This window comes from Gopherus flavomarginatus, chromosome 1 (genome assembly GCF_025201925.1).
Source record: "Gopherus flavomarginatus isolate rGopFla2 chromosome 1, rGopFla2.mat.asm, whole genome shotgun sequence".
Lineage (NCBI taxonomy): Eukaryota > Metazoa > Chordata > Testudines > Testudinidae > Gopherus > Gopherus flavomarginatus.
This window is the reverse complement of record NC_066617.1, coordinates 219,200,798-219,214,474: the sequence shown is the minus strand read 5'-3', so window position 1 is coordinate 219,214,474 and position 13,677 is coordinate 219,200,798. Positions and strand designations below refer to the sequence as shown.

Sequence of the window (13,677 nt, the reverse complement as noted above, 5' to 3'; positions counted from 1 at the left end):
ACTTCAAGTGCAAACACACAGATTATTTTCTCCTCACTATGAACAAAACAAAGCAACCCTGTCCCCAAAACAGAATGTTATGCAATTTCCAAAACATGTAAGATTGTACATTTAAGGGTTTAAGCTCAGGAGAATCTATTACAGATAGACTCATAGATTCTAGGGTCAGAAGGGACCAATATGATCTAGTCTGACCCCTGCACAAAGCAGGCCACAGAACCCTACCCATCCACTTCTATAACAAACCCCTAACCTATGTCTGAGTTATTGAAGTCTTCAAATTGTGGTTTGAAGACCTCAAGCTGCAGAGAATCCACCAGCAAGTGACCCATGCCCCACGCTGCAGAGGAAGGCGAAAAACCTCCAGGGCCTCTGCCAATCTGCCCTGGAGGAAAATTCCTTCCCGACCCTAAATATGGCGATCAGCTAAACCCTGAACATGTGGGCAAGACTCACCATCCAGCACTCAGAAAAGAATTCTCTGCAGTAACTCAGATCCCATCCCATCCAACATCCCATCACCGACCACTGGGCATACTTATCTGCTGATAATCAAAGATCAATTGCCAAAATTAGGCTATCCCATCATACCATCCCTTCCATAAACTTATCAAGCTTAATCTTAAAGCCAGATATGTCTTTTGCCCCCACTACTCCCTTTGGAAGGCTGTTCCAGAACTTCACTCCTCTAATGGTTAGAAACCTTCGTCTAATTTCAAGTCTAAACTTCCTAGTGTCCAGTTTATACCCATTTGTTCTTGTATCTACATTGGTACTAAGCTTAAATTATTCCTCTCCCTCCCTAATATTAATCCCTCTGATATATTTATAAAGAGCAAGCATATCCCCCCTCAGCCTTCTTTTGGCTAGACTAAACAAGCCAAGCTCCTTGAGTCTCCTTTCATATGACAGGTTTTCCATTCCTCGGATCATCCTAGTAGCCCGTCTCTGAACCTGTTCCAGTTTGAATTCATCCTTCTTATATGTATTCTAATTTCAAATCAAGACATTTCTTTCTGGAAACAGTTGTATTCAATGTTCATTATACAAGGCACATGTTTGTTCTCTCAAAACAATGAGGACTGAAATCCAGTAATAAGAATTTCATACAGTATTGAAGATATAAGATTCTTCAGTATAATACAGCATTCCAAAATAACAAAATATTGCAAAGTTACCTTTAGACCTGTAATTAACTATATAATTTCAAAAGAGACTAATCAAGTCTTAAAATTTTAATATTGGTAGGGGAAAAGTTTATTTATGTAATGCAAAGATAGCACTGACCAAAAAAACTCATCAGTGTGAGAGTTGTTTAGTTCATACTTTGGGACTTTTTAATAAATTCAGTGCATTACTGGAAGAATAAATCTTGTAGATACCAAATTTAAAATTATCCAATAATTTCTTTCCCATTCATAAATCACTTTCCCCTCTTGATGGAATTGTGAAACTCTCACTTTTGCTAATAGAAATTAGGCATGTCACCTCTGATTATTAAAAAAAAAAAATCTTTCACAAATGACCTCAGTCATGACTGAAAATTTACTATCAAGACTGGATTTAGGGGACACAAACTTCTAAAGTGGAAGACTGACTTGCTTCTTCCTTCTCTGGTGTAGATATATAGAGAATTCTAGTCACCATATCAGTTCTGTTTTGGACATATTTGGCATACTTGTTTTGTGTACAGAACAATAAACTCAGACTTAATCATATTAGTTAAAATGACACCAAATACACAACATAATAACAAAAGTAAATATTCACAAATGATGTAAAGAAACAAAATTTAAAAAATTCATATAGAAAAGTATAAATTTTTCATGTGCAAGATAGTATTTTAAGCTACCGATTTGTAAAGACATATTCAACAGCTATTATGTAACATGGTAATTCAATTTATTAAATAAAAATACAGCTGTAACTTCTAGTCAGTGTTTTTAAGGCTCATTCAGTTAGAAGAAATTATTGTCTTGCAACTTTAGGACAAACTGCTGTATACAAAACCAACTAGAAACTTTACTTTTGGACTATACTGAATGTGATTGTTATCTTTTGTAAAAAGGAATTAATGTGTTTTTCATAAACAAAATGCAATTTATTTTTCTATTTCCAGTTTTGGTGTGTGATTCTTGTATATCTAATAAAGAGAACTCTCACATTCCCACATAAATCTGAAGATTTACAGACATCCCTTTTATAGGTATAGTTAATAACATACTACTAATATTCAGATAGAAGATGTCATGTGCAGCTGTCAAAATGTTTAAAATAATTTTAGTTAATCAGCTCTAACAAAATTACTTCAGAATTACCCAGTTACTGTTCTATAGGAGAAATTTTCCAGAAGAGCAAGTAAAATACAAATAGCAAGCAATATGAATTGTTGAATATATATTAGGACTAAATTCGGCCACAAAATAACTTGCATGGGAAATTTGCACATACATCAGAGAGTAGAATTTGGACTTTAGAAATTGCCTTAAGAATCTTAGCTTTTGTTGGCACACAAGAATAATTAAGCAAAGAAATATGACAACTACTGCATATCTGCTAGTTTTAGCATGAATCCAAAGGCTGAGTGAATTTAGACACTTAAGTGTAACAGTAACCTAGAAACATACTCCCTAGGTTTAAATTATCATCATCATCATGTAGTAGTGTTTATAGGGGTACAAAAAGGAAAATAAGCATACCACTTGTTTTGATGAGTATTATTTACATAGGTATAATATCACTAAGATCAAATTAAATATAGAGAGCCTGATTTTATTGGAATTTGTGGATACCTGACATAAAATCTCTGTTTTCAATTATTCAGTAAATCACTTGCACTTCATATGCTGCACAGGCTACCAGTTGGTTTCCAAGTGAATTTTTTAGCAAGGTGATCATAAATTTTTAACACAGAAATAAGGGGCTAAATTCTGACCAGAATGTGTGTTTTCCATGTGGGATTTGCCTAGAAACATCCAAGCATAAAATTTAGACTATTGTGTTTATTTCATTACAAACTTCCTCCCACCCCAGTGGTGGCATGAAAAGAGGACACATCTTTTTACTATTCTGTTGATAACTCCCACTCAAGGTGGTTTTGGGTCTTGTGCAGTTTTATTCTTGATGTGCCTGTTTCATCATCTTTAATCTGCATTTTCAACATATCCAAGTTATCATCCTCTCCTAAGACGAGCTTTCCATAGTTGCCATTTTCTCTCAGACATTATTCTGCTTAATGTACTGGACATTTATTTCTATATAAATTGTCAAACTGGGAGTCCAAAAACACTCAATGGATTTATTTGAAACTTTTTTTTGTTAACGAGGGGTTATATTGTTGTATTCCTCTTTTCCTTTACTTTATACCTTATAGCTACATTTAGGCTTGGCAGAATTCAAGTTTTTATGTAATTTAAACAAATAATATCAATATTCATTTTAAGCATTTCAATTTTTTTAAATTTATTTACATTTTCACAGTTGCCCAAAATTATGAGGTTAAAGCATTGATGAGATATAAAATGCTTTGTGACTTAAAACATAAATATCGACATCGCATGTCAAAATGTACAAAGTAAATATCCTTAAATGAATCTCTTATAAGTTCTCAAAAACAGCATTTTTCTCACTTTGCCTACATGTACATTTTGATTTTCAATGGAAAATTTTGATTGGTTTGTGAGTGTTTGGTAAAATCTAATCCTTCCAGACCTAACCACACCACATATTGCTCTAATTCTCAGAGATATAGAACATTGGTAGCTTCAGACTGGATAATATTTTAGCAGTAACATCTCTGATAAATAATCACATCTCTACTACTTATTCTAAAGAGAATCAATACTTAAATAATACTGTTTGTATTCTTTTGGTAGGCCTTCCTGCACAAAAAATGGGGTCAAGTGAAATCCGGGGAGCAAAATTATTCTGATTTCATACTAATATATCATAATTCTGTGCAGCACATTGACAAAACAGTCTATGAAGTTTCTTGTTATCATTATTTTGAATTAATGAAGTTCCAGCAATCTCAATCACAACTTCGGTTGTCTATGCAGAATTTGACCATACAACATATATTCACTGTGATCATACTGAAGTTCAAAGACTGTCTCTGAAGCCAGAGGCGGATTACAGTTGCATGGGGCTCTGGGCCTGGACAAGTGGGGGCTCCTCCCCACCCCTTTCGCTTGCAGTCCCACTGGGGAGTGGGGTCAGAGCGCGGGGGTTTGCCCCAATCTGCCACCCCATTTGGTGCTCCTGCCAGGGAACGGGGGGGCTTGCCCCACTCCCTTTGCCTGGTGCTCCTGCCAGGAACTGGAGTTGGGTATGGGAACACGCATTTTTCCAGGGCCCTCCAACTGGCTGGTGTCCCTGGGCACAGGGTGGCCCCATTGAGCCTGTGGCTAATCCACTACTGTCTGAAGAATTTACACAACTTAGTGAGCCCTTATGGCTTTGTGATAGATCACTTTCAGTTAGTTGGCTCTTTATGGCACAGAGCTGATGTCACTTGGATCTCAATAAGGAAAGGAGGATCTCTTAACAGGCTACATTTTCTTTTTTAATACTTTCCCATTATTTATTTGTGTTTCACTGTTGGCTTTATTTGGTGATTTGCATTTGGAGGTAATATGGAAAGTCTCTGAGGAATTACTTTTTAGTTGAAGTCAGTTTGCATTTTAATGAATAGCTTGAGTGCACCACTTATATAATTAGCTTGCATTTTTAAAGTGTTTCACAAACACTAATTATCCTCACAACACCCCTGTGAGGTAGGTAAATATCCTAATTTTTAAAAAGGTAAGTTGAGTCAATGAGAGGTTAAATGAGTTGCCAAAGCTCACAAAATGAGTCAGAGTTAAAGCCAGAGCTGTGAGCAGTAAACAAGGACTTCCTTTTTGTCTAGTCCCATATTTAAACCTAAAACATGTTGCCTCTCATAAACTTCAATACCTACTGTAAAAGTCTAGTCATATTTTACATTGGTGCTGTCATTACCATTCTCAACGCAAGTCATCATTCATCATTATGAAGAGAAGAAAGCTTAAGAAAAGTTACAATATACACATGAAATTCCATTGAATAACTGCAGAATTCATTTCATGTACAGATGTTAGTGGATGGATTCTTGCATATAATAAGCAGCATTTTTAAATCCAACCTTATTTAAAAATATTTCACTATTTTAAAATTAGGTTATAATGATTGGTAGGTTTAAAAAGACCAAAGAAGTCAATAAAAAATGTGTATTGACTAATTTAAATAATTATACCTTATTTCCTTGTTTAACTACTTCTCCATATTTTGTCGCAGAAAAATATCACTTTTATTATTTTGTTAATACAGTTTAAAAAGTAAATACAATCCTGCAATAACGTGCATGGTAGATTACACAAACAGCACAATGTAAGCAGAGTAGATAGATAGATAGATAGATAACATGTATATCCTTACATTCCATTTTCTTATTAAAGGAACACATTCATTAGAAAGAGAGACCAGTTTACAAGATACATTGCATCTTGCACTAGCTTATTGTCAAATTTTAATTATATTTGATTGATCACAATCATTACGTTTAATATAAAACATAAAAAGCTTAATAGAGTAATCAGCTGGAACACGACTTACTGTGTAAACGAACTTCAATATTTCTTTCATTATTTCTGTCAATTACACATGTATCCCCAGGGCTATTCTTTCCTCATAATTTTAATCAAAAAGATAAGCCTATACTTTGAGAAACTTAGTGCAGTGAAGAAAAGGCTTTTTGCAATAAAAGCTTTTGCCTCATCACTTATTTGTTGGACAAAGACTTTTCTTTATCTTGCCCAATATTTGTAAAATAAAGCATATTTTAATCATATATGCATTTTTCTATTATCCTATGGATATGACCCATCTGTAATCAACATGCAGTAACACACAATTTCAAAGTAAGTATTTTTGTGGAAATGCCTATTTGCTGCTATAAATTCTGTAACAGAATGCCATGTGAACAACTTCTTTGGTATCGATTATTTTCATGAGATTTTTTCCCCCATATTAATCTAAAATCAAAAGGCCAGAAAGAAGTGAGCACAGAAGTAGAGCTAGAAGGGAGAACTCATGGTAAAGATCTGATGAGAAATACTGACAACCATAAGGAAAATTTTTGTATATTGTACAAGCTGAACTTCGATGAAATGAATATGTTATATGGTGTCTGTTCTGATTAGGTACCTGAAACAGTGACAACTTTCTCCTCCCCAACCCTTTATTATCCATGTCTTGAAGTAATCATTGTACCTTACATATGGTTAAATTGTTCATAACCATTACGAAGAAAAAAGATCGTTTATAAACTGATGCTTTTACTCTCTCAATTAACAGAATACAATTTCTGAGTAAAAATTCCTCTGATATTTGAAGTGTTTGAAGAAAGGCCACGCACAAGTAGTACACGAAGAAATTCTGCAATCTCTTCCTAAGTGTGTATATTATACGCTATGAATAAATAAAAATCAGAATGAAAGTTTGCATGGGATGGTAGTTTGAAAGTAATGCATTTTGTTTCTGAATTACATGGTTACTGAATAAAATAAATGCATGGTAATCTGACAGGTTTAAACTGGTAATGTTATGGAAAAAGAATGAAGCAACAAAAATCAACATGCTTTTCATTGCTAAGTTTTCTGTCTTTGGTCAATTTTAATTTAAGAGTATTTTTAGAGCAAAAGGAAACACAAGCTCTTTCATATTGGAAAATAATGTTTCTCTCACTTGCTGACAGATTTTTTTTTAATTAGAAGAGTTGACATTGCACCTAAAACTCTTATTGTTAGTAGGATTCTGTTAGCAGTAGTAGTTGCAAACATATAGGTTTGCCAGTAACAACTCACAATTTGTGCATAGTTGAGTCTTCGAAACTGAGCAAATTTGCTCTCAATATCTCGCCAGCGCTTGCTGAGCTGTATCAGGGTTGGCTCCACTGCTTTTGCAGCCCCATTCTTAGACAAGCGATCAGCTTGTCTGTGCACCGCATGCAGATCTTCCTTCTTCTTCTCCAATTCTCCATCAATTTCCTAGTGAGCAAAACCAATACATGGCCCAGAGCAATTAGCTAACTAGGTTAATCAATTAAGAATTAGCAAAATACTTCTGTCAGAACTTTCATTTCAAAAATTTTCCACTTTATTGTTACAATCAGAAATGTACAGCCAAGTCTTATTTTACATTTAAACAAATAAAACTAAGATTCAAGAATCTTCCGGCTGGCTGGCTTTTAAGATACTACTAATTAGTGTACACTGAAAGCTATGAACATAGGCCAACAATGTATTTTTTCTACTTTTCCCTAGCACTGTGATGGGCAATTGGAGAGATCACTCTTATCTATTAGGGTTAACATATTAAGTACACACAGCTGTTTAGGGGGTGTGCAAATATATTAGTTTACATCTTTTTAACTTTGTAGGAAACTCAGAGAATGAAGCAAAGAAAGACGATGCAAAATAAACCAGAAAAATCTTTTGACAATATGTGAATAAATCTATGGAATTTTAACAGTGACATATGAATGTTTTGATGAAAATGAATGTGCTAATATGAGAAAGAGGTCATCCATATACCGGTAAGTCATTTGTTCATCTGGAACAAAGATACATAAAGTCAGTTACAATTTTTACTAGAAAACATTGATATTTCTTAATGCAGTGCACACTGTCCATTATTAATAGATTTTATTTAGTATGTTTTATACCACTTGCATGACATTCAGTATAACATTTACAAGAATACAAGAAACAATATCTACAACAAAAGAAATGCGTCAGTTTGATTACACTGTCAATATGTATGTTATAAAACAAGAAAATAAAGTACTGCTGAATTTGTGTGTGTGTGTGTATGTAATATAGAGATATGTTGTATTTGCTGTCTTTTAAATGAATAAAAGAATGTGTCAAAAATCTACCACTGTCATCCCAAAACAACATTACCTTTAGCTTCTGTTCATCTTTGGTGTCTGGTAGACTGGCTAACTTTTTCTCAATGTCATCCAACCATTTCAATAGGTCATCAGCCTGCCTCTTGTACTGATACCACTGATGAGAAATCTCTAAGGCCTTTTTTCTTCTTTGAGACCTCAAATCCTGTTCACAGTGCAGATATTATTAGAATATCAATAAAAGATTTACAATATACATGCTGGCATGTGCGTATACTGTAGAAAATAAATGAAAAGTACCTAAGGACATTAGCTCAGTTTTTAAATTAAATTCTGATAAGATTAACTGAACAGAGCCAGTGTATTTTCCTGAATCTATAATAGGCAACTTTTACTATTGAGGGAGGCTTTATAACTCAGACATGTTTACATGCTCAATGATTTCTTGAGGAAATTCACCAATATTCAGAGAAGTTACGACTGAAATACTCACTAGACAGCTGGAAATTTAACCCAATTTAAATCTAGTCATAGGTGAGCTTCCCACTTCGTGACATCTTACCAAACTCAAGTCTGAAATATGAAAAGCCTCTCAAAAGAAAAGCATTTCAGTGAAGAGATTTATTTTATACAAATAGGGTTTTTTAATAAGTAAAGAACAATTTACACATGAAAATTCTGCCTCATGTTTATGAGTTTGATGGGTCTAACAGTCTATGCTCACACATGAATACATTAAGTTTAAGGTATTGCATAATTCTAACTTGAGCATACAATATTGCAAAGGGTATTTAATGATGCAATAAAGATTCAGATTTTTGTTTTACTTTAATGTTACAAAAGGACAGAATGTGGAGTTCAGTGAACACTATCTGTATTATTATTGTTACTTCATAAATGGTTTTTTTACATTAACAAAAAACAAAAATGTTATTTTATTTCCTATACATTTTATATGAAATAATACTCTGAGAATTTTCTTAAACTGCACGATATTCCATTGAGTTTTATCTGTCAAGGCTGAATGCCTTTACTGAGTCATCAAAAAGAAAATCAATCACGCCAATCCTTGTAAACACAGCCTGTAATAATCTGGTCAATAGCATGGAACTGAATGCTGCTTTATCATAATTAAGGGCAATACATTACAGCTCTGCAAATTGTTCACTTATTTCACCTCAGTACAAATTATAAATTACATGCACGTGGTTTGGTTTCCTCAAAGGAAAACCTAATGAACTTCAAGTTTTCATTAAAATATATAGAACACCATCAGGTCTTCAGGCATCCTTTTAGTGACCCCATAAAAAGCTGTGAAAAACTGAGAAAATCCACCTGGAAAGCAAGGATGCTATTTTGTTAATAAATAATAATAAAGTGTAAGCATGTCAAACCCCCAAACCCAAAGAGAGCTTAGTGAAGACTATCGAGAGAGGGGGGAGGGGAAAATAACTCACAATTTTGATCATTTGGATTCAAACACTCTCTCGGTGATAAGAACTTAGGAAATGCCATACTGGAACCATCCAGTGGTGCATTGTGTCCAGTAACCTGTCTCCTATATTGACTAGGAGATGCTTCAGAGGAAGGCTCAAGAACCATAGAGCAGGCAGTGACTGGATGATCTGAACCTGGGGAAAGTTTCTAATTTCTAACCCCCACTTAGGTAACGGTTGTCTTACATCCTGAATCATGAGGGCTTACATGATCACATATCTTTTAAGAATTAATATTCAACAAAATATTTTTTTCTTCAATCCCTGGCTGACCCCTGATAAAACCTTAAAATAAATAAATAGCTCTTGGGAAGAATCTACACATGTTGTTTGTGGGATCTGGTCCTTTCTTCTACGGGTCATCATGATTCAGTAACTTAGTTCCCAATAAAAGCAGCAAAGAATCCTGTGGCACCTTATAGACTAACAGACGTTTTGGAGCATGAGCTTTCGTGGGTGAATACCCACTTCATCAGACACATGTAATGGAAATTTCCAGGGGCAGGTATATATATGCTAGCAAGCAAGCTAGAGATAACGAGGTCAATTCAATCAGGGAGGATGAGGCCCTGTTCTAGCAGTGAATGGCTTGCCAATTACAGCACCAGTTTCTCCTCTCTTGGTTTTCACACCTCAACTGCTAGAACAGGGCCTCATCCTCCCTGATTGAACTGACCTCATTATCTCTAGCTTGCTTGCTAGCATATATATACCTGCCCCTGGAAATTTCCATTACATGCATCTGAGGAAGTGGGTATTCACCCACGAAAGCTCATGCTCCAAAACGTCTGTTAGTCTATAAGGTGCCACAGGATTCTTTGCTGCTTTTACAGATCCAGACTAACACGGCTACCCCTCTGATACTTAGTTCCCAATGTCACCTTGTCCTTCCACGGCATCTCACTGAAACACTGAAAAAGCTGTTACAGCTTTGATTTTAAATTACTATCGGTAACAAAAAAATATTGATGCACAATATGGCATTGTGATTTGCCAACTCAAGCAATAGCAATGAAGAAAAGGAACCTGTATTGATGGTTTCTAAGTTAGGCACTAGAAGATGGGGTGGTTAATCATGAAGGCCTTTCCGATACAAAACAACTCTTCCTACAGCCCAAAAGTGGGTGTCCTTCATGCTGTATGGTTCCTTGAATGCATTGCCAGTCTTTTTAAATTCTTCTCCAGGGATCTAGGTGCTTACTGCCTATTAAGCTTGCCATCTTGAGCAATTAGGCTTTGCTACTAGATTGTTTACAGGCACAGTTACTGGGTGGCTGCATGCCCAGTGCTGATCAAAAGAGCATTTGGTTGAGCTGTGGTGCTCTGAAATTCAGCACCTTAGTTGTCAGATTCAGTGAGGCCTGTGACCCTATTAGCATCTCAGTGCCAGATAGCAAGGCACTCCCTGGTGCGTAACAGTAAATCTCAGCTGGCCTCATCAGGTAAATAAAACTCACACACTGTTGTCACAATATTCATTTAAAATGTGTCTTGTAAAATATCAGGCAAAAACTACCATCACACTTGTCATTGTAAAATATATGTAACAACACTGTATGCAAAATTATGGATACTTTCTGATATTACGTTTCCAAGTCTGTAATCAGGCCAAGAAAGCAAAACTGTTCCTCCCCCTACCAGGCAAAAAAGGAGAAAGGCAAACACCATTTTGACTCAATTGTCAGTTGAGCCAGGTGTGAAGGAGACAAGGAGAATGGGCTATTCATTTGCACTGGCGATGGCAGGAAGATTATTCTTAGTGTAAAACACAGGAGACTGCAAAACAAATGTCCCCTTACTAAAATTCAAGGGGGGTGTTTTGTTTGGCTAGCTCCCAGTACCAAGAGAAAAGGGAAGGGTCCTTGGGAAATCAGGACCATGAGACTGACAGTCCCCAGGAACAATGGAGAGATGCCAATGCTCCAGGACAGCCTGATTGACAGGGTGGGCAGGCTAATGAGGGAGTCAGGAGGCCGGGGGGGGGGTCTCCTCTTCTGGAATTGCCTGGGTCAGAGTGGGACCGAGTTAAGGAGAAAGCAGGATCCCGAGCTGAACTGTGGAGCAGAGCTGTGCCAGCCAGAGGGGACAGAAAAGCAACCCAGGAAGCAGGTGAGTGCTGGGAGCAGAGTCACAGAAGCAGCGTACAGAGCAGACCTGTTGGGGAGGGGGGGAAGGAGGGGCGGAGAGCCAGAGGGGTCAGAGAAGCAGCCCAGGGAGATGGAGGCAGAGCATCAGCAGCGCTGAGGCAGAGTGGAGCTGGGGCACTCCGGAGCTGGGGGCAGTGAGCAGCTGGAGAAAGCGAGGGGGACCCTGGGTAGCGGGCCCAGTACAGGGAGATGCCCCCACCCAAGAGGCCTTGCTGGCCAGACTTGGAGGGGAATTGTAACCCTGACGGGGTGGAGGCAACACTAGAAAGAAGGGTCCTGCCACCTAAAGCCTGGAGGTGTGTGGCCACTGCCAGAGCACGTGTCCGACCTGCAGCATCCCTGCAGCAGAGCCAGGGCCTGGGCAGGAGGCCTGGGACTTGTGATGAACAGACTGAACATCTCTTATATTGCAGAGACGCTGGTTGTGATGTCCCCGTGCCACAGAGCGGGGTTCTATGCTTTCCTTTAATCTTTCCCATTTTTTCCTCATTTTTTTAAAATTCATTGTTGTTTAATAAATTGTATTTGCTTTGAACTATATGTAATGATCAGTGGGTCAGGGAGCTGTCCAGTGCAAAGAGAGCACTCCGTAGTGAGGACACCCTAGCCATTGCCTTAAGTGACCATAAAAAGGTTGGGGGTTGAGCCCCCCAGGAATCCTGGGCCCAGCCTTGTTGGGGTTACAAAGACTCCGCCACACAGTCCTCAAGGAGCAAGGATTCAGATCCTTTCGCTAGCCCATTTTACCAGGGTACTGTATAAGCCAGGAAAATTCCCCACAACAGCAGGACTTTTCCCCCTCTTACACAAACATGGCATCAGCTCCCTAGTGGACTGGACACAGAAAGCTGAGCCCTCAGGGGAGCTTCCTGGCTTTGAAGACAAAGATAAACTTTGGGACCATAAGAACCAGCTGAAAGACTTTGGGGTATCCATCACCTGAGAGAACAAAACAGCTAGCGCTTTATATCTATGAAAGATGGGACCTGCTAAAACAGGCTGGCGAATGCTGCTAGCTTGGTGTGAGTAAGAAACTACCATAAGCAAAGCTAGGTCTAGCTAGAATTAAGTTTAAGACATTAGAAAGTATGTTACTTTTGTTTTTTGCAACTCTGCCATGCCTCTTTCACTCTTGCTCAAAATCACTTAAATCTCTGTTCTTTGCTAATTAAGTTGTTAGTTTTACTAACGCTGTTTGTTAAGGTACCATGTATAACCCAGCTGAGCTAACAAGCTGTTCTATGTAGTGGCTCTTTTGAGGCACCGAATTTGCTGTTACCTCTGAGTGTCCACTAAGAGGGACTAGCCACTGCAGGGGAGATAGTTTGGGGAAACTAAGATCTGGAAGGGTTATTGGAGTCACCTCGCAAGAAGCAACTCGGTTGGTGGAAGCCAGGGTGAGACCATCTTGCTGGAAGCAGGCTGCTGACATCAGGGCTCTGAGCCAAAGCCACACAGCCCAGAGGCAGCCAACATTACATGGCAGGTAGTGACAGAACCTCTTACTGGTCTGAGTGAACTCCTACAGTGTCACAAGGGTCCAATTATCTTATTATAGTTATGCAAAATACTATGTTCTAGAATTGCCACTAAAATCATACAGCATCTGTAACTGTCAGATAGTTAAAGCATATGGTGCTAGCAAGATTTACTGTTTTTGTTCAGTACAAAAGTTAAATTGAATGAGTGAGAAATCCCTCAAAATTAACATTATTTATGACAAATGATTCTAACTAAGGTCAGAGGACTAAAGTGCAGTAGGTGAAATATTTACAATGTACGCTGAGTTATAAAAATATTGTTAGGCAACTGAATCCTTTCAGTCTAATTGTCAACAATCCCCTGAGTGTAAAGTTACAGTGTTCTAGGGACAAGACATTACTTTTTAACTGAGATGTTTAAAATAACCTTTTTTTGTTACCCATTAAGATATTGGATCTGAAGAAGTGGGTATTCACCCACGAAAGCTCATGCTCCAAAACGTCTGTTAGTCTATAAGGTGCCACAGGATTCTTTGCTGCTTTTAAAGATATTGGAAACATTTGACCAGAAATGTGGAAGCAAATATGCACATACAGTTGAACTGTTTAAAATTATTAGGCAG

General features: G+C 37.4%; 1 protein-coding gene across 11 annotated transcripts in view; it reads right to left on the bottom strand.

Annotated features, from left to right (window-relative positions):
- The window catches only part of DMD (dystrophin), a 2,125,007-nt gene that overhangs the window by 1,086,490 nt on the left and 1,024,840 nt on the right, over positions 1–13,677 (bottom strand). For all 11 annotated transcript variants that reach the window (XM_050936430.1, XM_050936437.1, XM_050936440.1 and 8 more), the window contains 2 exons: positions 7,983–8,135; positions 6,885–7,067 (listed from right to left, as the gene is read on the bottom strand). In XM_050936430.1, the coding sequence (XP_050792387.1) occupies positions 6,885–7,067; positions 7,983–8,135 (336 nt within the window). The remainder of the gene's footprint in view (positions 1–6,884; positions 7,068–7,982; positions 8,136–13,677) is intronic.